At 35.4% G+C, this 25,107-nt stretch overlaps 1 protein-coding gene across 2 annotated transcripts; it reads left to right on the top strand.

The window, feature by feature from the left end:
- Positions 1 to 1,390: 1,390 nt before the first annotated feature.
- Positions 1,391 to 19,993, top strand: anxa11a (annexin A11a). 2 transcript variants are annotated; one of them, XM_048204334.1, is made up of 15 exons: positions 1,391 to 1,546; positions 6,929 to 7,156; positions 8,281 to 8,363; positions 10,594 to 10,794; positions 10,886 to 10,973; positions 12,477 to 12,571; positions 12,918 to 13,031; positions 13,973 to 14,063; positions 14,225 to 14,304; positions 14,419 to 14,475; positions 14,560 to 14,653; positions 17,035 to 17,130; positions 17,589 to 17,647; positions 18,683 to 18,805; positions 18,918 to 19,993. In XM_048204334.1, the coding sequence occupies exons 2-15, from the start codon at positions 6,937 to 6,939 to the stop codon at positions 18,975 to 18,977; spliced, it is 1,461 nt and encodes a 486-aa protein (XP_048060291.1). In that variant the 5' UTR covers positions 1,391 to 1,546; positions 6,929 to 6,936; the 3' UTR covers positions 18,978 to 19,993. The 2 variants fall into 2 exon arrangements, with proteins under 2 accessions (XP_048060291.1, XP_048060290.1); XM_048204333.1 differs by having other exon boundaries at positions 10,456 to 10,794.
- The last annotated feature ends 5,114 nt before the right edge of the window (positions 19,994 to 25,107 follow it).

The following is a 25,107-nucleotide window of genomic DNA, read 5'->3' as shown; positions in this document are numbered from 1 at the left end:
AGAGTGAACTGATGTGCTATTGCTGGAAAATAACAATGGCACATAGTCAAAAATGGAGTTCTCTAAGCCTCTAATAACTGGGCTTATTTACTTTTGTTGCTAAATGATACAATAAGGTCAAAATCAGGGACTCCATATTCTGTGATCTGTTCATGTGTCCACCTTTCTTCTAGATGTAAGACAAGAAGGACCATATGTACTTTTCATCACGAGAAACCAAAAAGTTTTGGTTTTTATCTTTACCCTAGGATGGTTGCAAAATAAGTTATTGTTATTAGCAACCTGTACTTATCAGTGACAAAAAATTACAATAAAATAATCTAACATAACATAAACACATAAACGTACATTTTCTTAATTAAAAAACAAAATTCATAAGTGTATATATATATAAAATATAATATAATATAATAATATATATATATATATATATATATATATATATATACACAGTATATATATATATATATATATATATAGACCAAATATTATTCAGACACTAGATATAATTTTTTTACTAGTGGGTGCAGGACACTATAGTTCATTTATGTAAGTGAGGATAGCAAAATAAAGTAAACTGTGATATTATACACAAAAATTCTTCATACAGTGGACTACCAGTAAAATTTATAAAAATGTGGGACCAAAAATTATTCAGACACTTTGACCTGACCATGTTTTGTGTCATCTGACATTCATATCTGACATAATTAAGATTTTTTTTTTCTGACACAGTTTAACTCTGAGATCTTGTCATATTTTATTACCATTTCTTTTAAACTGTAGTGAATAAACTGTAATAATGAATGAAATGTTCAAGGTGTCTGAATAAATTTTGGTATAAGAAAGCTATGAAGGTGGTCAAATATAGTTTCTATATTTAATATCTACCAAATGTGCTCTAATATCAGAAATGTGCTCTGTATTCTTCGAAGATTTTCATAATCTTAACAGTGAACTTTCAATAATAAATTTAACACTTAAAAACTCACTAAAAGAAGAGCGTTTTTTTTTCTTCTAATAACTGTAAACATACAAGTCCATGGACGTCATACGCACGCCCAGATGGGACTTCAGGGCGTGCTCCTGGGCAAACTGCCATATTTAGACCGATTTAGACCCAACCAATTTTGTGTGACTTATGCTATATTGTTTCACATTAATATTTATTTTTTAAAACAACAACAATATAAAACTAACAACCTACAGGATCCAGAGTTAGCTATATCATGAACGCAGATCTTAAAGTGACTGCAACGCCCTTAATGCAGCTGTTCTTTTAAACTGTATATTCCGCAAGAGGTTATGCCATATTTGACAGACTTATGGAAAGTTTACAGTGGTCATTCCTCTATTACCAAACAACATGAGTCATGGTAAACGAAAGAGTCACATGTTTTGTATTTAGTTAAAGATTGTTTGGTGTGAAACAGTCATGGAAAGAATGAGTCCCACCCACCTCATTACATATTACGCTTGCGTGTCCAACGTACGAGCAGAAGAGAGGTACTCTGTACCTAGGAAGTGACGGCCCGCTGTTTAAACTGTAAGTAACATTTACTCTTTTACACTACATTCGGTCGTTTTATACTAATAAAATAGTTATAAATATGTTGAGTGCGCTGTTATGTAAACGTTTATGCGCTTTCTGTTTTGTTTTCCCTGCAAGAATACCACTGCGTTATTTTAAGCTTCTTCCAGCCTTCTTCCAGTTAGCATTTTCAGAGCTCCCACCCATTATGTTGTGTATTAATAATCTTATGTCGCTCATGTTCGCTTCGCACATTTAAGGATCCAGCTAATTTAAAATTCTCCAGCGAAACCCAGTTAAAGTCTGCAGTGTAAGTTACTTTTTACAGGGTGAAAACATGTTTTCATGTGACCGAACATTTTGTCCTTAATACGATAGATAAGACTCGAACAGTACTGTTTTGTGGGATAGATAAAAATTGAAGTTTAGAAATCTGAATAAGCACATATTTTGTTGTTGACTGAGTAAACTTGAATAGTGACACTTTTAATGTAGGCCTCAATGGACATCTGTCTCGTCTTATTTAATTAGGACACATAATAGTGTTCAGATGTTTATGTTTATGTTTGCTCATATTGTTACTATGTTGGGCTCTGGTAGGAATTCTCTATATATTTGTTGTAATAAAGTAAATTATAAAGTATAAGCTGTTCTTATATTTAAAAAGAAAACTAATAGAATTTACACGTTTAAAACATAACTAAAAATATAGTTAATATATCTAAAAATATTTTTTTCTTAGTTTGAAGAACATTTCAATAATCTAAATAACTAAATGCACTATAAAGAATCTTTTGTGGTATCATGGAAATGTTTCATGGATGTTAACGTTTTTCATGATTTACTAAGTTCTTTATTAACCTTGAGGCCCAGTTTCACAGACAGGGTTTAGATTAAGCTAGGTTTTGGATTTAAGATTAGGTTTTTAGATTTAGGATTAGGTCTTAGTTCAGTTAAGTAGCTTTTATAAATGTGCCTTAAAAACATTACTGGTGTGCATCTTGAGATAAAACAATGGCACTGACAAATTTTAAGATATGTTACTGGAAGTTGCTTTCAGTTAAAACAGCTTAAACATGCATTTTAGTTTGGGACAAGCTTAAGCCTTGTCTGTGAAACCAGGGGTGAGTGTTGCATTTTAAGCTTGCCCTTTAAAAAAGTAAATTGTACCATATTAATGTATTTGCATACTTTATGATGTTTACTTTGCAAAGTCATTAAATTAATCAGATGTACAGAGTCATTTACTTTACATTTATTTAATATTTTTTCAATACATATTTTCATTATTTTGCAAAAATAATTGGTAGAATCTTGCCCTGTTGAAGACCCCACCTTTAGAGAAAGTAAAACTCTTAGAGTCAAAAAGAGTTGGTGTTGTGGTGAAACTGGTAGATAGCTCTGTTTTGACATTCTAATGCATGGCATTAACATTTAAAAAAATTAGGCCAAACAAAAGCCTTTTTTTCTGCTCTGGGCAATGTGTGATTGTATAGGCCCACCTGAGGCCTGAAATCAACATAGTGGCCCTCATTTACGAAATGAAAATATGACAGAAAACTGGCCGTATGGTCATTTCCACACAAAACTTGGCATTTATCTGTATAGACGTAAGCGGTGGCTATGATCTCAATCTCAAATCTCACGTCAGGTGGTTTCAGCTTGTGTTGTATGCAAGTTTTTGAGTTAGCGTGAACTTGTGTGCAGCATAGCAGATCTGGCGGATATTTGAAGCCACATATTCATCATTTAAAATGTGTTGCAAAAGGTTAACCAGTGTTTTTGCTATAAGATCAGTTTCTCTTTCTCTTTCATGAAGTTAGTCTACTACATGGCATGCTCATAGGCTACTGCTGAGATAATTACAATCAATTAAAATCAAAAGCAATGGGTAGGTTTACATATTTGCATTGTGATTGGTTAGATCCGTCTTCTTGGCCAGGTTACTTTTCTCTATGTTGTAAACTCTAGGGACGAGGTTTCAAAACCATGAACTTGTAGGGGCGTGATATTTAACTGACAATTGTTTCCAGCTGCCATATTTTATCAATGGGATTGGCGGCATATGAATATTTAATGAATCAAACATGAACCCTGTTGTAAGTTGACCATTTCTGTGGTTGGATCTGCACTCGTTTCTACGTTAGATTGACAGACGAGGCCCATTGTGATCCATAAGTTTGGAAATCTTAACCATGTGGTTATTGCATCATATATTGAGGTGTGGTGCTTTTTATCTGCAGGGTTCATCAAGTCTGTTTATATTGTCCCTTCCCTCTACACAACTTCTAATGTGTTTTATGGCAGGTGAGGTGCTATGACAAACCACCCCCACACTGAGTAAAGGTGATAAGACTGTATGCAGAGTGTATTTTACTTTCAAATACATCTGTAACAGTTTCCATGACCACAAATGGAGTGTGAACATAGGGTAAATGTTATAGTGACCTATCACCGAGGCAATGCACCAAGGGTTGATGAGCAATATTATAAAAGCCTATTTTTCATATCTGCTCCTATCATGTTATCCATATAATTTGTGCCCCATGTACTGTACCCATACTATATTTTCTGTGCTACAGATAGCATTGCCTTTCTTCACTGCCTCAATACTTGGCTATTTAGCATAGGCAAAAGAGCATGATACTGCCTACTATAGACTTTAGTCAGGATAGTGCCATATTTATTTTTTTTGACAGGAATGAAAACGAACAAAAATGAAAATTCTGTCATCGTTGACTCACCCTCAAGTTGTTCCAAACCTGTATGAATTTCTTTCTTCTGCTGTACACAAAGGACAATATTTGGAAGAATGTTTGTAACTAAGAAGATCTCGCTCCCTGTTGACTTTATTGAGTACCATAGATGAGATCTGCTTGGTTACAGACATTCTTCCAAATATCTTCTTTTGTGTTCAGCAGAACAAAGAAATTCATACAGGTTTGGAACAACTTGAGGGGGAGTAAATGATGACAGAATTTTCATTTTTGGGTGAACTATCCCTTTAATCGATGGTATCTTCTGCTGAAGATGTCAGCCAGCATTATTTCAGCTTATTTTTAAAATAATCCTGTTTAACAGTGGAATTCCTGGTGAAAAACTACATTACCCATGATGCTGCACAGAAAATTACACCAATCAGAGTCGACAAAAGCAACACATGCTTGTTAGCTCCAATGAAGCACTGCAAATGGTGTAATCGTGTTGATCTCTCCACACTCTTTAAATACTTAAATGTTTGTATATATTGTAACAGTGTCAGAGCTCGTGATACGTCAGTGTTGAAAGGTTAATACGTCATGACAAAAAAAAACCTGTTTCCCTATGGAAAATATGAATGGGAGTTTTACTTCCTGAACATGACTAGTTTTCTATAGCAGCAGGGCAGAGCTTCAGCTGTAGTTTATGTAATGTGTTTCCATGGTTTGTACCACACTGGAACTCTTCATTGAGACACTGACTGCTGTTAATGTTTGGCAAGAAAGGGAAACAAAAATATGAAGGTTTGATTTTGAGAGCATAGCCACTATTTTCCATTTAAGGTTTATGTTTTAATGCATTTCAAAGGAAAGGGTGAGAAGTCTGAGCAGTCATGTCAGAAAAAAACAGAGTGAATTATACTAGGATATTTATTTATTGTATAAAAGAAGGTGAAACAAACTTTAGCTATATTGTTTTACTCATGCTAGATGCTAGCACACTAAAGGTACAGTAAGTGTTGCTTTATTTAGCAGACCAACATCTCATGCACAGACATCTCAAGTCAGGTGTTAAACAGCAGAAGGTGTCAGTTTTGATTGTTGTCATCAAATTGAACTAAAAGGAAATGAGTGATGTTTTTCTATAATAGAACATGCTTGCAAAACTATTTGAATGAGCCCATTAACTATTTCATTGAAACAGAATCAACAGCAGCAGTATCAGTATACTGACCATTCACCCTCAGTTTGATTTAAATTGGACGATATGATTTATCAGAAGCTTTTTATGCATTAATTACCATATAAAGCAGATCATAATTGACAGCTATAAATATGTATTAATTTGAGACGTTTTTAGATGTACAGCAGTCTGTGCTCACAGTCTGTCATTCAAGCAGCACAGGAGCAGGTGCAGCATAATGTTTGGAAAATGGGGCCTGATGGATGAAGCTTATGTATCCCCTTAAATAGAGCACTGCAGTTTCTGACAACTTATTTCAGGCATTTACCCATTGACTTTAGAATGATGGAAGCCTCTGATGCATTTTTTTAAAGGGTTAGTTCACCCAGAAATGCAATTTCTGTCATTAAGTGCGCCCTCATGTCGTTCCCGTAAGACCTTCGTTCATCTTCGGAACACATATTAGGATATTTTTAGGCAGCAACGCCATTGCACCTTTTGAGGTCCAGAAAGGACATCGTTAAAATATGTGACTACAGTGGTTCAACCTTAATGTTATGAAGCGACAAGAATACTTTTCCCTGTCAGTCTCCTGTGCTGTTGACGTAGTGAACGCAGTGCAGCGCTTCCGTGTTCATGTTCGAATGCCAGCTCAGAAGAAATTGTTGAATAAATTCGTTATTTTTGTTTTGTTTTTGCGTACAAAAAGTATTCTCGTTGCTTCATAACATTAACGTTGAACCACTGTAGTCACGTTGACACGTTTTAACAATGTCTTAACTACCTTTCTGGACCTCAAAAGGTGCAATGACATTGCTGCCTATTTGAGGTTCAGAAACGGTTGATTTAATCAAAAATATCTTAATTTGTGTTCCAAAGATGAACAAAGGTATTATGGGTTTGGAACGACATGAGTGTGAGTACTTAATGACAGAAATTAAATTTTTGGATTGTGAACTAACCCTTTAAGCAATTACAGTTCTAAAAAACTTGGGTATGTTTACACAACAATTATGTACTAAAAACGGAAAAGTTTTTCCTTCGCCTTTTTCACATACAGATAACAACATTGTCAAAACTATCCCCGTTCACAGGGATCTGCGAAAACGATTAAAAACTCTGTATTCTGCTGCCATGCCAGTAGATGGCGATGTCATTTTGTAAAGAAAAACTACGCGCCTACAGACTGAACACATAATTCACATAATTCGCATGACATCACCATTTTCACAAATTCACTTTTTTTTTTAGTTTACATTGAGACAGTAACGGTATCGTTTTCAAAAACGTGCACTTTAAAAAAACATTTTCAAAACTTTGCATTTTCAGACCCCCAAAACACTTTTGTAGTGTACATAAATGACCAAAACACATAAAAAAAAAATCAATTGAACATTGTTGTGTAAACGGCTCCTTTGACATAATTTTTTTAATTCTAATGTCCAATCCAAGCTTATGAAGATTTAATTTATACACAATTTTGGTAAATGAATCCCATCCTTTTTTCATTTACAGGCACGACAATGAGCTATCCAGGCTATCCTCCCCAAACCGGCTATCCTCCTCAGGCTGGTGGATACCCACCTCAGCCAGGGGCGTACCCTCCTGCAGCAGGGGGTTACCCCCCTCAACCTGGGATGTATCCACCGCAGGCGGGTGGATACCCTCCCCAACCTGGTGCTTACCCGTCACAGCCAGGTGCCTATCCTGGCCAGCCAGGGCCGTATGCTCCTCCAGCCTCAGGTGAGCCAAAGTAAAACCAGGAAATTGCACTTATCTGGGTAGGTGATTTCCATATGTGCACAATGTATTTCCTTGCATCATACTCAATGTGGTTTGTATTTGAAATGTTGGATTATGAAATTTTTATGGGCACTTTAGTCATAAAGTCAGTGGATAGTTAGTCAGAAATGCTAGTTCACTTCTAGCATTGTCTTGCACTGACAGACATTCATTTGGAGGCTCTTCTTTTGAGAGACCCAGTGGTCAGTGTGAACGCATATGAATGTTTCACAACATGTTCTTCTGAGAGGAAACCATTGACTTGTTGGCTAGTGTGTCACACATTTTCCATAATCTGGTTGCTTTAGCTATTTTTCCATAACAAAATATGCTTTGTTTGGTGTGTATACATGCTAGCATTCTATTCCATGTCAACTAACCGAACGTATAAGTTATAAGAGTTAAATATTAGATTTAAAAATGTATGTAGAGGAAACACCTAGCAGTAAGAGCTTAATTATGCACAATGTGTTACCTGACACTTCTTATTACCATAACAAAACCTGCTGCTCTGGATTCAAACCGTGTTTCTGTTTTGTCAAATCACATCAAAACAGGTTCAGAACTGAAAAGGATTTTTTTTTTTATATAGTTACAAGATGGGGCGATGCAGGGCCCTCAGGGTACTGCACAGAATAATGATCAAAAGTTGATGTCTAGATTATTATTAGCCTGACATATGATGCACAATGTATCTGTATTTCCCCTATACACACTTTTGAAGTCAGCATGAAATGATGTTCACAGCCCATTTTATTTCTGTAATCTGACATATGAGACAGGATATTCAATGAGCAAGATGCACAACATGAATTGTTTGGATTTTGAAAATAGGCTGGAATGTTTCTGGAAAGAAAAGTAATTTCACAGGCAGACCATGTTTTTACATTTTTCTCTTTGGAAATCCATGCACCAGTGAACCATGCACAAAAAGATCAGGAACATGTTTTAATTAAGTAAATGTGGTCAGTTTTGATTTTATGTTAACTGTGAAGTGCATTGATATTGTTCAGTCATAATTTGTGTGGGGTTTTAGGTTTTTGTTTATGTGTTTTAAATTTTGTTTTAAATGCATGTATTTACAGGAGGTTGGGGTGCCCCAGGTGCTCCTATTGGCCTGGATAATTTGCCAAATCCCGGATTCAATGCATCAAATCTACCAGGAATGGTAAGTTCTACAATGTAACGATGATGTAATGCATAATTCCAAATGACATTGGTCTCCATTCTCAACAGACGCAGGTAATTTGATTCCAGTCAGCATGAAATGCACAGCCTTGGCTGAAATTGCATCAAATCCTTCCTTTATCAGCTTTTTACAAAACTGTGCTCTTGTGACCGTGACATTGATCTTTTATAATTTATCTGTAATCCGAATGTGCTTTGACCAACAAATTTGACCCTATTTAATTTACTGATGCACAAGCTTCTTTACAGTTTTCTCCGTAATCAAATTTACTCATCAGAGGAAATGTGAACAAGTGTGGATCCATTGAACTATTGCAGTAAGGGCAATAATTCACCCAAAAAATTCTGTGAATTAAATGTGTTTAAAGAGTTCTCTCCTGTTAACCCTTGTGAAAAAGAACACTATGCATACTTTTAAAAAGAGTACTTATTAGAGAAATAATATACTTTAAAAGAATATACTTAAGTGCAAACTGAATATAATGTTTTGGGGCACATATGAAAATGTATTATTGTTAACATTTATATTAAATGCAGTTAGCTGAAATTTAGAGTTGTTTTTGAACCACTTAAATAGGACTTAAAGGCACAGTATGTAAGTTTTACTGCTAGAGATCACTTATTTAAAACAATACAGGTGTAGCTTGATGACTGCGTGAATGAGCGTGGAATCATGGGAGTGGTTGTCTTTACCTCTATAGCTGATGGAAAGTAATCTGACGGGACTCAGGCATGAACTTATGTTGATAGATGAGCTAATGTATTAAAGTTTTATTAACAATTACTGTGGTATGAAGCAGGACGAGGCCGAGAGCCGTGGGAGAAATCGGAAATCGAGGGTACCGCGGACAGGCAAACGCAATGACACGGCGCGTTACACTGGTTAAAATTGTGGATTTTTTTGGATTTGAACATTGTTGGAAACATTTGGGATAATCTAAGTACACAAGTAAACAAAATATATAACATTGTTCTAGTCGTTTTTGGATATTTTAATCCGAAAGTCTTACATATTGTGCCTTTAATACATCTTTATATATAACTTGTCTTTTTATTAAATGCAACATTGAACAACATACTACAGTAAAATTATAATTAAGTACTTTACATGTATTTTAGTCAACACAACAGAACAAGTTTACATCTTTAAAGAGTGAGAAGAGATTATTAGCAATGATTTATGTTTTTTAATTAGCTATTTGCTAGCTTTTAATTTGATATTATTACAAAGTGCACTTTTAAATGTGTACTTGTGTTTAGAAAGTTTCCTCTTTTTAAGTACACTTAAGTGGCTTTTTATTTTATTACTATTATCTGCAGGTTTTTTTTTTTTTAATATACCTTTAATATTTGAAGTACACTATTAGTGCATATTTAATACAATTAAGCACACTTCTTTTTCACAAGGGAAGGTTTATAAATAGATACAATTACATATCACAAAAGGGAATTTCCTGTGTCATAATTTGAAATTTATGCTGCCCTTTGGGTGTAGTTCAACCTCTGGGATGTAAAAGTGCCCAGAAGTTGAAGAAATACTAATATACTGGCAGTATCTCAGCAATCGGCTACCTTGATTTCTAGATATTCTTATCAGTGTCAGCCATTAAACACACACATTGGTTAACCACTGCGTTTGATAGAAATATTTTTTGGTAGTGTGGTGCCAACTGGTTTCATTTTTACTTTTTCAGTACTTCTGCATTTAGGGTCAGCAAGGGAAACTTTGAAGAAACAGCAAGGGAAACTTTGTGCATGTGGAAGCTCATGTAAATGTTACAAAACTGTGTCACTGTGACACCCATGTGTAATATGATGCGAGTGGCCTAAGTCAATAGGAACGCTTCAGTGCAAAGCCACACTATCTAAACAAACCTTTCCATGAATGCACACTTGTTCAACATCCTTCTTATCTCCCTGTCCTGGCCTTAATCATCTCTTTGTTCGTCAGTATTGTCACTTCAAGGCTGTATATGTTCAATTTCCTGAAACGTCTGCTCTACTGTCCTAACTGTCATGCTTGCTTTTTGCTTTGTGCTTTTTTTTCGCCCCCTCAAATTTTTCCATCACAGGCAAATCAGTTCGCCGCCAATAGTGGATATACCCCAAATCCATCCATGTTCTCTCAAATGCCTGGTGGATATCCTGCCCCCCAACCTGGGGGCCCACCAGCCCCCTCCCCTAACCAGCCCTATGGCCTGTACCCTCAGCCAGGAGGAGGTATGCCTCAAGGTCCAGGAATGGGATACCCTGGAGGGCCACCGCCTGGTCAGCAGATGCCGGGCTACCCAAATGCCCCAGCACCCAGTCCTTCCGTGCCTAGCTATCCCAAAGCACCCTCACCCAACCCGTCCATGCCTGCATACGGCGGAGGTTACGGAGGAGGAGCACCTGCCGTTCCAGCTATCAGTGTAAATTGACGCAATTGAATTATTTTTGGTGTGCAATTTGGATTGTATATTTGTTTCCTAACATCTGTTGTTTTATTTATTTTATTTGTAGCGTGGATTCAGAGGGACCATCCAAGACTTCCCAGGAGCCGATCCGCTAAAAGACGCAGAGGTCCTCAGGAAGGCCATGAAGGGCTTTGGTGGGTTATTTTTCATGTAAAAGCTCTTCGCTTAGGGAAAAAAGAAGTTTGAAATACCTGAGAAGTTGTAGATGGTATATGTAAAATATGGTATATGACAAATATGTTAAACTGTGCTGCACGCTTTCCTCTCCATAAGAAAATAAACCCACAACAATGGTGAGAAAACAGCCGTTAAGAATGCATCTGATCATGGCAATGTGGATGTAACACGTTATGTTGTTCGCTCATTATCAATCATGCCACCGGCCTCGCACTGTTCTCATGGTCCTCAGCCTCGTCCTGCTTGCCACTTAAAATACTCTAAAATACTCTTGAGACTGCACTCTACTCCTGGAGTGCTGGATAGCCCTCGGCGGATGGCTCGATACTCCTCCGCCACTTGATGGATGGCGACGGCTCCTCCGGTTTCAGGCAGCCGGCAAGAGTCCCCCCCCCCAGCAACTCACTCCAGCCCACCGCCTCGAGCGTCCATGGTGGCAGACTCTGCTCAGCCATGCTCGATGGCACCTTAGATTCCCCACAGCAGCGAGGGCTCTTTGACAGCGCGTTCCTCCTTCCTCCTGGGTTTTGGCACCAATGTAACATGGTATGTTGTTCAGGAAAGGAGGTGGGAACCGACAAATGTTCCACAAACTTTAATTCCCTCACGAACGACTGCCACACACACATAAACAAAATATAATATAAATAGTCCAGGTCTCGTCCTATCTCGTCCTTCACTGTCGTCGCTCCTCTTTTTATGCATCCGAGCTCCTCCGTGAGATCTGAGACCAGTGTGCTGTGCGGGTGGAGCTCATTATCAATCATGCCAACGGCCTTGCGCTATTCTCACGGCCCTTAGCCTCGTCCTGCTTGCCATAGTTGGATATATTTGGATATGAGCTCTGAAATTCACCACTCTATTCAAGTCACAACGTTTTATACAATAGCTTTCTTTAAAGCAAGCAGCTTTACATTATTAAACATGAAAAAACAGTGTCAGTGTGGCTTTCAATTAGAATTACAACTTCAATTTCTACTATAAAGCAGCTCTCCAGTGTGTTCATGTTTTTGCTCGTGTCTGACTTCCAAGTCAAAGAAGGCGGAGCTGCAGAGCAAACCTGCCTATTATGTAATAGTCTAATGTTAGTTCAAAGGTGTTTACCAGCCTGAGCAAACTTTTCTGTTTCAAACACCTGAAACAAACTCTCAACAAACTTTGTTTTGGCCTGATGTTTGTTCCAGTTTGTTCTTTGATTTCACTTTAAGAATATCAAGGTCTTTACTCTGTTTCTTGGAAAGAAGCATCACTTATTCTCCCTCAGGGGTAAAAGGTGTTCTGTTCTTTTTTGTTTGTTTGAAGTCTATCTATTATTAATCTTGTTAAGTTTGACCGCTTTGTGATACAGGTGGTGGATGTTCATATACTGAGAGCCTTTTTTTTTTTTTTTTTTTTTTTTTCCTGAAAATGACTCATCTTTTTACTCTATGCTGCTAATATACAAGCACATGTTTCAACAGGCACTGATGAACAAGCCATCATTAATTTGCTCGGAAGTCGCTCCATCAAGCAGCGTGTACCTCTCTTGGTGTCATACAAGACTGCCTATGGAAAGGTAATGAGCGCATTGGAGCTTTTTAGATATTTGCTATTCAGCAGATGGAACGGCAGCTGTGAATCATGAGTTGCTACTTGCTATTATATAGTAAGAGGCAGGTGGTATTAGTGGGAGGGATTTTTCTCATTCTAGAGAGCATTTGATTGGACAAATTTGTATACACCCCTGAGTATAAGATTTTTGGTCCTTTTTCCCGAAACATGAAGACTAAAAGATAAAGATGCTTATATATCTGCTCGATGCAGAAAAGAACTAAATGACAAACAAACAACAAAGCCCATATTTTGTTATGTGGTCTTTAAGATAAGCAATATTGTGCATTCATGTAACCCAATGTTTACAGGACTTGGTCAAGGACCTGAAGTCTGAGCTTTCAGGGAACTTCGAGAAATTGGTGCTGGCCATGTTGAAGACTCCAGCTCAGTATGACGCATATGAGCTCAAAGAGGCCATCAAGGTTTGTGAAAGTACTTTATTAACAGAATTTAGAAAAACGTTAAAAATTACTTAATCGTACATTGTGCAACTTTGCACCCTCATTTGAATAACTGATGCAATTAGCTTTGAAAGCATAAGATCCCACCCTCTCTTCAAAGCATCTCCAAAGCCACGCCTCCTCCAAAACACATGAACGCACACAGTAGATGCAATGATTGGACGAACATTTTTTGGTCCTGAGGCTTCCACATAAGATATATGTACATATTTATTTTTTTTAATATTTAGACCACTTCTATGATTGATTGCTATCAGGATGTGACGAGAGTTTCAAGCAGTATAACAAAAAGTGTTTATGAAAAACATAAACATGCCTACCCTAGCTTTAATTAATTAATCAAATACCTTTAACTCAGTAAGGACACGTTCATTTGATTTTTATTTTAAATAAATGCTGTTTTTGAACTTTTTATTCATCAAAAATGTTTCACGATTTCCACAAAAATATTAAACACAACTGTTTTCAATTTATAATCACCAAAATCAGCATATTAGAATGATTTCTGAAGGATCATGTGACACTGGAGTAATGATGCTGAAAATTCAGCTTTGCCATCACAGGAATAAATGACATTTTTAATGTATTAAAATAGAAAACAGTTATTTTAAGTTGTAATAAAATTTCACAATAATACTGTTTGTACTGTTTTTTTGTTCAAATAAATGCAGTATTTGTGAGCATAAAACCATTGAACCATAGTTTTTTTTATATGTAACACTGTTCTCTGGGCCTTAAAGGAATAGTTTACCAAACACACAAACACAAAAGGAGAATTTCTCGCATCTACAACAGCTTACATTTTAAGTGAACTGTTCATTTATGGTGATCAGATAAAAAAGATTTGATTAGATGTTTTGATATGCCATTAATACAAATGTAATCTGCTGATTATTTCACAGGGAGCAGGAACAGATGAGGCCTGTCTGATTGAAATTTTGGCCTCTCGCTCTAATGCAGAGATAAGAGAAATCAATCAACTCTTCAAAGCTGGTACGTACTCGACTCGTATCACATAATTCCTTCCCTCTGCAATTACAGATTTGATTACTTCCCAATCAAGCATCTGCTACATGTCATATGCATTTTAATTTAAAGCTTGACAGTAAAGCCTGGTGAATTGTGATAGATAATGCTCAGTGTTCCTGTTTTAGAGAATAAGAAGTCACTGGAGGATGCCATAAGTAGTGACACATCTGGACACTTCCGCAGACTTCTGGTCTCTCTTGCTCAGGTACACAGATGCTGTGCTTTTGTTTTATACATGGATTTAATTATGAAAACATGTAACATCAAGGACAGAAATGTAAATGTCATATCAGTATTCCTTCCTGTTATTATCTTAAAGGGTAATCGAGATGAGAGTGAGAATGTGGATATATCATTAGCCAAACAGGATGCTCAGGTAATTATTGAAATACTTTTTAAAAATATGCATTTCTCAGTCTTTGAAGAGTGCCTACTATACTCTGTTTGTGTTCTGCTGCAGACTTTGTATCAAGCCGGAGAAAATAAACTTGGCACAGATGAGTCCAAGTTCAATGCCATCCTGTGTGCTCGGAGCAAAGCTCACCTCAGAGCAGGTACGTCATGGGCCATTGACTTGATAAAATAATACTATTATTCCAGTCAAAGTCCTTTTAAGATAGGGCAGTTCATTCCGCGCCACCCCCAGGCAGATTGTTTTCTTTCTAGGTAATTGGTACTGCTCATATCTACCTGAATAGGGAAAGACCAATATCTCCAAACCTGTTTGTCAAGATTACTGTACCGTAACATATATTGAATAATAAATAATTATACATTGCTGCTGCTTTAGCTCAAATCAGGCTAAAGAACTGCATTTTTTAGACCAATTAATGAGTAAAACACAAATACAAAACAACAAGCAATACTTCTGTTGAGAAGGTGATTGGCTTTACCATTCCCCATGGCACTATATTGAGCATATATTTCTCCCATTTGTTTCTCTACAAGTGATCCCTCTCCTCCTCCTATACTGTCTACAATTATATTGTTAAACTGTTCATTTAATGAGGATCTAGAGCAGTGTATCTCAATCTTTACTTCAAGGCACCCTCATTTGATATTTGAGGACCTCCTCCCTTCAACTCCCTATGTCTACCCAGTAAAATATTTTAGAGTTTGGCATTACCAGAAAGATGTATATTCATTATAAATATAACCAAATACGAAGACATATCTTGATTTTTAGTTTATTTTAATGATTGTTTTGTCTTATTTTTAAATCATTTTAAAGGATTAGTCCACTTTCAAATAAACTTTTCCTGATAATTTACTCACCCCAATGTCATCCAAGATGTTCATGTCATCAAGGTTTTTGATGAAGACATTCCAGGATTATTCTCCTTCTAGTAGACTTCAGTGGCCTCCAGATGGTTGAAGGTCAAAATACAGTTTCAGTGCAGCTTCAAAGGGCTTTAAACAATACCAGACGATGAATAAGGGTCGAAAACGAAGCGAAACGATCAGCCATTTTCGAAAAAAAAAATATGCTGTATATGCTTTATAAACACAAATTACTGCCTTGCATGTGCTTCCGCTTTCCGTATTCTTCAAAAAGCTTACGCTGTATGTCCTATGCCTTTCCTGTTCTACTTACGGAATGAACGCGGCACCAGTTTAGTTTTTGTCCGTAAGTAGAATAGAACATTTATTTATATATTTCACTTTTGCAATAGATTGTTTTAAAGCAAGTAGGTTAACAGTATTAAACAAGAAAAAACAGTGTCAGTGTCGCTTTCAATTAGAATTACAACTTCAATTTCTACTATAAAGCGGCTCTACAGTGTGTTCATGTTTTTACTCATGGACATTCTGTAAAGTTCACTTTGGCATGCTGTTTTGAAATCCTGAAACGAACACAAAATGAACTTCGTTTTGGCCTGATTTTGACTGGTGTCACACCAGTTTGATCACTGATTTAGCTTGAAGAATATCGGGGCCTTAAAAGTGGGAAAATGCTCAGAAACTTCCAGGTTCTGCCACATGGGCAGCCACAATTTCACTTTTGGATCTGGCCTTGCAGTCAACCAACTCTTCCCAAGGCTGTAGTTGTCATTATGAGAATTATGACTCATGACCGGACATGTTTTCCCATGGAAATACCTGAATATGCCTCTAAATCAACGACTTACTATGTCATTTTCTGTTTTTCTATAGGACACAGTTATGTAAGAGTTGTCTATTGTATAGTTACATAATATGTGCAATACTATATTATACTATAATATATTTATCCAAATAAAATATAATTTGACATTTTGCTTTTGAATGAAGTCTCTTATGCTTACCAAGGCTACATTTATTTGATCAAAAGTATAGTCAAAAACAGTAATATTGTTAAATATTCTTACAATTCAAAGAAACTGTTATCTATTTTGATATTATTATTATATATATTTTTTAAGTAATTTATGTCTGTAATGGCAAAGCTGAATTTTCAGCATCAATGTCACATGATCCTTTAGAAATAATTCTAATATGCTGCTTTAGTGCTCAAGAAACATTTATTATTATTAATGAAAACAGTTGTGAAAACGTATCCTTTTTTCAGGATTAGACAGTTCAAAAGAACAGCTTTTTTTTAAATAAAAATCAATTGTAAGAGTATATTTACTGTATAATGATATTTATAATCTTTTCTGAATAAAAGTAGCAATTTCTTTAAAAACAAAAACTTCCCGATCCCAAACTTTTCACAATTTGGCAATAAACAGTGTATATTGCACAATATTTATAAAATAGTAAGCTAGTATTCCATTCAGCCATAGAGGACAGTTTAATGAACATTATGGTGGTGTTGCATTGTAATTAAAAGTATTGATTGTGATAAAGTTCATTACTGTACTCTCACATGCTCATTAACAGCCGTTTGTATATGATGTCAGTGTTTGCAGAAATAGCAATTGTATTAAGTCATTTTGTGTGTTTATGTTGCCAGTGTTTAATGAGTACCAGCACATGTGTGGCAGAGACATTGAGAAGAGTATCGAGAGAGAGATGTCTGGAGACCTGGAGAGTGGCATGCTGGCTGTTGGTGAGTTTTCTGATCTGCCATCTAGAATCGTTTGCTAAAATCTTCTCGTTAAACACTCATAATTGTATTTTTTAACTTGTTCTCCATTCTGCTGGCCCCTTTATGAGTAAAGCTGTTATAGGGTAAATATGTGGTAATATGTTTTTAATCACACAACGTGATTCATAACACATAAAATAGCTGACATATGTGCTTGTTGTGTCATAGTGCATGACTTCCTTTCAGTCGGTGTTCATAATGAGGTGTGTTTAGTGTGTCATTTCAGTTTGCTGTTATGAACAGTCAGGTTTTCTCTTTTAAATGACTTTCACTTTCAGACGAATGCCTGGTCTGTCTTCATTCGGTTTCATTTTTCAATTTAAATTTCAAGATTCTTCCTGCTTGCTGTGTTGTACACGTCTTATTAGCTGCAGGGTGGTTTGTGTATGGTGAGTCTAAACATGTTTTTCTGTATGCAGTGAAATGCATTAAGAACACACCGGCCTACTTTGCTGAGAGACTCTACAAGGCCATGAAGGTGAGACTCATTCCTCTCTCTGTGCGGTTCAGCTATACTGTCTACAGTGTAAAAGGGAAGACTAATCATGATTAATTACAACAAACATAGCCATGGTTTAGAAGTCATTTTGTTAGAAGTCAAACTATGTTAACTCTTTCCTTGCCATTGACAGAATTTTCTGGCAATCCATGTTTTTTTTTACTGTTATACAGTAGGGGGCGATATTACACATCTTCTGAAATAATACAGAATCTCCAGATCAAAACACAGGCAAAAATGAAGCAAAATGTTGCTTTTTTTTTTTTATGAAACTTACCCACATTCAAATATTGATTAAAAAATAGAATGCATGCAGCTTTTTAAGCAGTGGCTCTGTTCTTTCTTTTGATTATATTTCAAGTATTCATTCATCAGATATTCATAGAGCAAATATATTCTGGGGGCCATGAAAGTTTTGTGAAAATGATTTAAAAAAAAAAAAAAAAAAAAAAAAAATGTTGAAAATGAAATGATTTTTTAAAAAATGCTGGTGGCAGCTAGCAACTTAAAAAAAAAATGCTGGTGAGGAAAGAGTTGTATGTCAGAAGAATCTTTTATTTATAGTATTAAAAAAGAAAAAAATACATTTAAGTATTTATAGAGTGATTGATTTTATTTTATTTTAAAATATATTTATTTATTTATTTTTAGATTACAATACATTCTTTTTTTTAAATTAATTTTTTAATTTAAAATAAAGTATAAATACATAATATAAAATTGTGTGTGTGTATATGTGTGTGTGTGTGTGTGTGTGTGTATATATATATATATATATAAAATGCACACAAATTCAGATACATTATATATTTTATTATATATTATATATATATAGTTTACATTTTTATTTTTATACTTTATTATTTATTTGATAATATATTATATATTTATTTGATAAAATTTATAAAATTAAAAAATATAAGTTATAGAAATAAAAATAAAAGTTTAAAAAAAAAAACTCATTCTCGATTTTGGAAAGGCAAACTTTAAACAGTTGCTTTTATGGTTGCACAGGGAGCAGGAACCAAGGATCGCACTTTGGTTCGCATCATGGTGACCCGCTCTGAGGTGGACATGCTGGACATTCGTCAGGAATACATGAAGAATTATGGGAAATCTCTTTACACAGCCATATCTGTGAGTGCCTGTGTAACCACCCCTCAGACTATGCTTTACATTTTTTTGAGAAATGAAAATTACAGATCCATAATAATACAGTATTTGTAATCGAACCCATCTGCATTTATAGGGAGACACTTCAGGGGATTATAAGAAACTACTGCTGAAGCTCTGCGGCGGAAGCGACTAGAAGCCACAGATGATCCCAACACTCAGAGGACAGGAAGCCACGCCACAATTTCGACACATCTTATGCCTTACCTTCATTTGCACTCTATTACATACTTGCATGTTTTACTGTACTCAATGCAAAGGCACTTGTGTGCATATATGCTGCACGTTACATTTCATGCTGTTTTATTACTATATCTTTATTTCTAAAATAGAAAACTATATATCTTTACGTGCCTTCTACGCTAAAAGCAGTGGCTTAGCGAATTATTGTTTATATCAGAAAGAGTGCATGTTTTGGATGCATTTGTTTCCTCCAAGTATGCTTTGTTTGAAAGATGATCGCAAGAAAATTCTGGATTAAGTATTGTGCACATCTGAATGCCAAAATAGTTTTTACACATTCATGTATTAAGTAATATACATAATATAGTGGGGAAAAAGTGCCATAAATGTTAGTTTTACTCATCATGTTCGGCGTAATTAAATGAACATTTTATAGTAAAGAAATTTTTATTTACTGCATCATATGCATAATTAAATCTTTTTTTTATTTTTTATTTTTTTTGCTATATACACTTTTTTTTTTGTAGTTTCAGCTGTTATGAATGCCAACTACCTCCCTATTGAGGCAAAAAAGAGGTAATGATGGTGCTGTCTTTGTGTTTCGCATTTGCTTATTCTGTACAGAGACAAAACACACACATATGAAATGCTAAGTAAATCCTGCCTGAAAGATTATAACTCAAGCGTTCAACTCATATTAACTTGGTGTTTCTTCAAAAGCTCCTTGGTACTATCAGTGCTGACTTCTGACGCTAATTCAACTGTGACCTCAAAACACCCTGATAAATATTAATATATGCATTCATATAATTATTCCTACTAGATCAGGCATGACAAGCATTACAATAAACAGAATAAAGATAGGAGACTTCTTATTTAAAGTGACATTACCTGGGCAAAAGTGGTCATAATCATAAGTAGACCTGCATATCTGGATCAAACCTCTCATTAAAGGATGATGAAAGAATACATACAAGTATTAATCATTTTAATTGTTTATTTTAAAAGGTATTTTTTCCAATGGAATAGTGTATATACAGTATGTATATATAAATCATATATATATATATAATTGTAACAGGATATACAAAATATTAAGCTTTCTTGGCTACTTCTTTTTGCCATTAACTTTTAATTGCAAAAAAGTAGAAAAGAAAGCTGAATATTTTGTATATCCTGTTACTATTTATGTCACTTGTAATTAACCGTGTTTAACAAAGATTTTAAGAGCTGTGGAGGTTCTTGGCTCACTGTGAGTGAATCATGGGATACATCCATCATTTGTAGCTCTCTTGCCCCTCCCCGCAGTGCAGGGTGAGTCTGAAGTGTCACTGCTTCCAAATCAGCTCAAATCTAATGCCATCCAACAGCCCGTTCATTTCTTCTTATCAAGGGCAAACTGCTGAGGACAGCAAGTTACATGAGCGTTATTTAGTTAGACAAGTTCATCGAGAACGCAAGATGGCGGGGACATATTTAAATCATTCCCTGAACGATTTAGTGGAGAGACTCTTATTATGTAATGTATAGTCATAGGCTTATACGTTAATTTTCATTGATTAATAGTGTTTTCTCTTAAATCTAACGGTTATCCAAGCAAACACTTGGATAAAAGTAATTAAATATTTGAGTAAATATTACAGTGGTAAGTGACAAAGATAATTTGCCTGGAGTTATATTCTTATTTCCACCAGTAGAGGGCATACTTGCCCTATCCATTTCAAATACAACATTGAATGACGGAAAAATGACAAAAAAAAACAAAAACAAAAAAAACTCGTTTGATTTATTTCACTTTCAACCTTTTTTTCTGAAATTTGATAGCTTTATTTTATTTATTCATTTATTTTAGAAACAGCCCAATACTGCAGTTTTTCAGCATAGGTCATAAATGAAATGAAAATCCATTCAAAATTAAAAACTTTGGTCGTGATTATTCAGGGCTTACAAATACCAGAAAATGAGTCCCCACTAAGAGCAATCAACTTATATCTAACCACTAGATGAGATAAAAACCAAACATCTGTTCATACATTAATCATCTCTCTCGGTTTTTAAGACCTTAATCTTTTATTGTGATTTCCTTCTGCGTGCTATTTACAGGAAATACAAGCCTGGAAAGAGTTAACTATATAAAAAAAACTCCATCATAGCAATTTCAGTCTTTACAACATCAGTCTATTACAACAACTATTTTATGAGTTTTCTTTAATTATTCGGAACGCATACAAAGAGCTAATGTTCTGTATCAATCTTTTAACATCATTCTCGGTTCTAGAGAAGTGTATACAGACATTAAATGTTCTCTAATTGGCGGTTGTTGATTATTGTATCAAGGCGAACACATGGCGTCAGTGTCTTGACAACACTCAGTAGTGCTGTGTAAAATAGCTTCAATTTAGAACAGCCAATTTGAAGTGTCACAAGGTTTCTTCCTTGCGTTGCTGTTTTTTTTCCTAGTCCTGTTAGCTCTGTCAGCTGCATTTAAAGGTGCAATATGTAATATTTTTGCAGTAAAATATCCAAAAACCACTAGGCCAGTGTTATATATGTTGTTCACTTAAGTACTTACAATATCCCAAATGTTTCCAACTATTTGTAGATCGTGAGAAAATTGCAATTTTAACCAAGGCTCCGGGACGTGTGAGGAGTCGCCTATCAATTGCGTCATACAGGCGTTACCCTCGGTTTCCGGTTTTATTTTGTAGAAACCATGGAAACACCAAAGACGCTTTAATATATTACACGTTTTATTAGACAAGGGGACATCTGTTTTGATATATTTATAGACAGAAAACGAATTGTTATATAGCTCAAGACGTTTAGTCTTATTGTTTAAATCTAATTTTCTTGATTTTTTGCGAGTACCATGCTTTACCATGCCTCAGAGAAAGACACTATTTTGTGAAGTAGCTGACATAGCATAATCAGATGCAGCTTTATTTTTAGTAACAGTAATAGAGAATTTTCTCCATCATACAATACGTTTTAAAATTAATTGCATGCCATTTATCAACACGAGCCATCCAGCATTTAATATATTCTAAAATCGATCTATCTTACTGCAGTGTGCAACAAGTGTCTCACAGCAGCTGCCGAGCAAATGCACAGAGTAACGCTATAACATAATTTTCAACACACTCAAATGTATCTAATATGATAAACAGAGCTGCGTTACCTCATACTCATGACCGGAAAAGCGGAAGCGGCGCCAGCGACTGTGGACAACACTCGATCCTGCTCTGCTTCATACTCCATTAACATTGATAATCGCATCCATGAACATGTTTTCTTCCTGAGTCCTATCCCTATTCTTTTGCTCCGTCCGTTGAGGTGAAGACCACATGTCCCAAGATTCTGCTCTCAAACTTGGCGTCATCAAGCTACGCCTTTGTTTTGAACAGGCCCCTAGCGACCTCTGGTGGACACAATTATTACATACTGCACCTTTAACGTTACTATAAAACCATAAAATAAAATTGACAATTGTTGTTGTTGTTGTTTTTAATGGAATATTGCAGCATTTGTTGGGCTACAATTTTTTTCATGTGCCCTCATTAAAAAAAGAAAAAAAAGTTATATTTTGGCCTTTTCATGGCTTTATTGGAGGACAATCAAACTGGAAAACACGGAGTGTAAAGAAAGGAATGGGACCTCAAGCCGGGAATCAAACTCGGGTCGCCTGAGGCGCAGTTGCGCTAAAAACTGCATTGACGCCATTTTGTAATTATGGTAAATAATGTTGCATTCATGCCACCGTGTAATTACCGTAATCTTGAGATGACAACACGTGACGTTATATTCGGAGCTATTCATGTCCTTAGACTGGGAATTTGCGTTTCTATGGCACCACTATCAAGCCTAAATGAATCTACAGTGGTCAGGTGGTACAGCTCCGTATGCTTTCGAATCCTTCTCGTGGTAATTTGATGTCATACACCGATCGGTCTGTACAGCGCCGCTTCAAGTCGAACACACCTTAAATCTGCAGTGGTCAGGTGGTATGTAGATGTCATAGCTCTCAGAAAATTACAAGTTTACATGTTGTAATTACAAGTTCTACAAGCATGTTTCTTATAGTTCAAAATCGTGACGGCAATTACGGCATGGCGTGAACGCACTTATATGTCGGAGTGCTGCCCATTGTCGGCTCTGACCCTCGTAATCTTTAATCAAAATAATTTCTTCTTGTGTAAAGACATTTCTTTTCTCTGATGATGTGTTTACTGGCTCAAGGGCGGGACAACCTGTCACTCATCTAATCAATTCCTGATGTACAAAATCAAGTCCCGCCCTAAATTTTTTTCACTCAGATATACGTCACAATAAAAAAGAAAAGACTATTGCAGCTTCCATTTCGTGCCGACTTTAAAAGATTGCAGATTTCTCCAAACGTTACTGCACACTCTGTTAGGTCTTGCATAACCTTTGCAGAAATAAAATCAATTGCTTAAGTAGACTACAGAGAGGTGCCGTGAGAACTGATAGTTCATTAGTTCATCGTGTTTGCATGTGTCAGACAAATATCCTTTCCTTTTATCTGCTTTGCTAGTCCTTTAAAATGACTCAATCTGTTTTAATCCCATGTTTATCTCTTGTTGCATGTTTGAGGTAGGCTAACTGAAAATTGACCACATACTTAGTAATCTTCTTTTCGTTACAATGTAAAAACCCCAGCTGCGTGGCCTCTTATAGCCTGTGAACTCCACATAACCTTAGTTCTTCATCCATAAAGTGGTCTGAGCTGCTGCTAATGATGTAAGTCATCTAATGAAGATGTGTAAACGCTCTTTCAGCTCTCTCTGCTGCTGGCTTCCAGCATGATAATGTGAACTTTGAGCATCATGGATGTTCCACAAAGCCATAAATCAGAAATGTAATGCTGGTCATATGGCTGATATTAAATATACAGTGACAGAAGAAAATAAATCATATAGGGATCATTTTTCACATGCTATTCAGGACTGAGGAAAAATCAAAATCAAGAATCAAAGTTGGGGTTTGTTCATGTAATATAAATCTCAGAAAATTGAATGTATTGTATTTTTCTTACAGATATTTTTTCTTGTTTTAAGCATAAGCTCACTTAATTATGATACCTTTTTCAGAAAACAAGACTTAATATCTTGAGTCATTTTGCTTCTCAAGTAAATGTAGCTATTTTGATTTAAGAATTTTTACATTTTTGTACTGAACAGACAAAAATAGAGTAAGGATTTTTTTCTTTGCAGTGTAGGTCACACTTTATTTTACAGTAGGCCTAATCTGTATTTAATACTTCAGTAATGAAGAACATGAACTTGTGTTTTTTTCTCTTTTTTTTTTGGAGCTGCATGTAATTACCCTTACAAAAAATAACCATGGTTTTACTATGAATAAAAAAAATAAAAAAAATAAAAAATAAAAAAAAAATACAGTTATTGTATTCCACAGTAACCACAAATTAACCATGGTTTTGCTACAAAAATCATAGATTAACTATGCTATTGATGTGATTATAAAAATTGTACACCAAAAAAACATGATTTTACTATAATAAAAGCATGGTTCATTTATACATTGTTATTGTTATTATTATTAATAGTAGTATAGTAATTATATGTAAACATGTAAGAACTGCAAAATAAAGTGTAACTTTTTCTATAAAACTCATCTATGCCACTTTAATAAAGACTGTCCAGAAATGACAGACAATATATAAATATATGGAAGAACACAGAGGATCTTTTATTCTAGCATTCAACATATTTGCTTACACTTGTACAATGACTACATTTATGGCACTGTTACAGTGATCTATTCATACTGCTTTGAGGCTTGATAACCTTTTTAGATCAGCTACCAACACCAAATTCACATTTTTTAAATGTAGCCTTATTTATGTAAATATCAAATGAAACAACAAAATATTGCAAGGCACTCACGTTTATAAGCGTAAAAAGGCCTTTAATGAACTGGGCTGAAGTCATTAAAGCAACACAAACATGTTTTAAGGACTTTTTACGCTCAACCACATGAATGCCTTGCAATATTTTGTTGTTTCATTTGATATTTATCTCTCATGTATCAGTGAGCACCAGTGG

This window comes from Megalobrama amblycephala, linkage group LG10, assembly GCF_018812025.1.
Source record: "Megalobrama amblycephala isolate DHTTF-2021 linkage group LG10, ASM1881202v1, whole genome shotgun sequence".
In the NCBI taxonomy this organism is placed as follows: domain Eukaryota; kingdom Metazoa; phylum Chordata; class Actinopteri; order Cypriniformes; family Xenocyprididae; genus Megalobrama; species Megalobrama amblycephala.
Note: the sequence above shows the minus strand (reverse complement) of the source record. Positions and strands in the feature narration are given on the sequence as shown.

Coding starts and splice junctions, on each gene's coding strand:
- anxa11a (XM_048204333.1), top strand. CDS start 6,937: ATGAGCTATCCAGGCTATCCTCCCCAAACCGGCTATCCTCCTCAGGCT. Junction 7,157..8,280: donor GTATGCTCCTCCAGCCTCAG/GTGAGCCAAAGT, acceptor ATGTATTTACAG/GAGGTTGGGGTGCCCCAGGT. Junction 10,974..12,476: donor GAAGGCCATGAAGGGCTTTG/GTGGGTTATTTT, acceptor ATGTTTCAACAG/GCACTGATGAACAAGCCATC.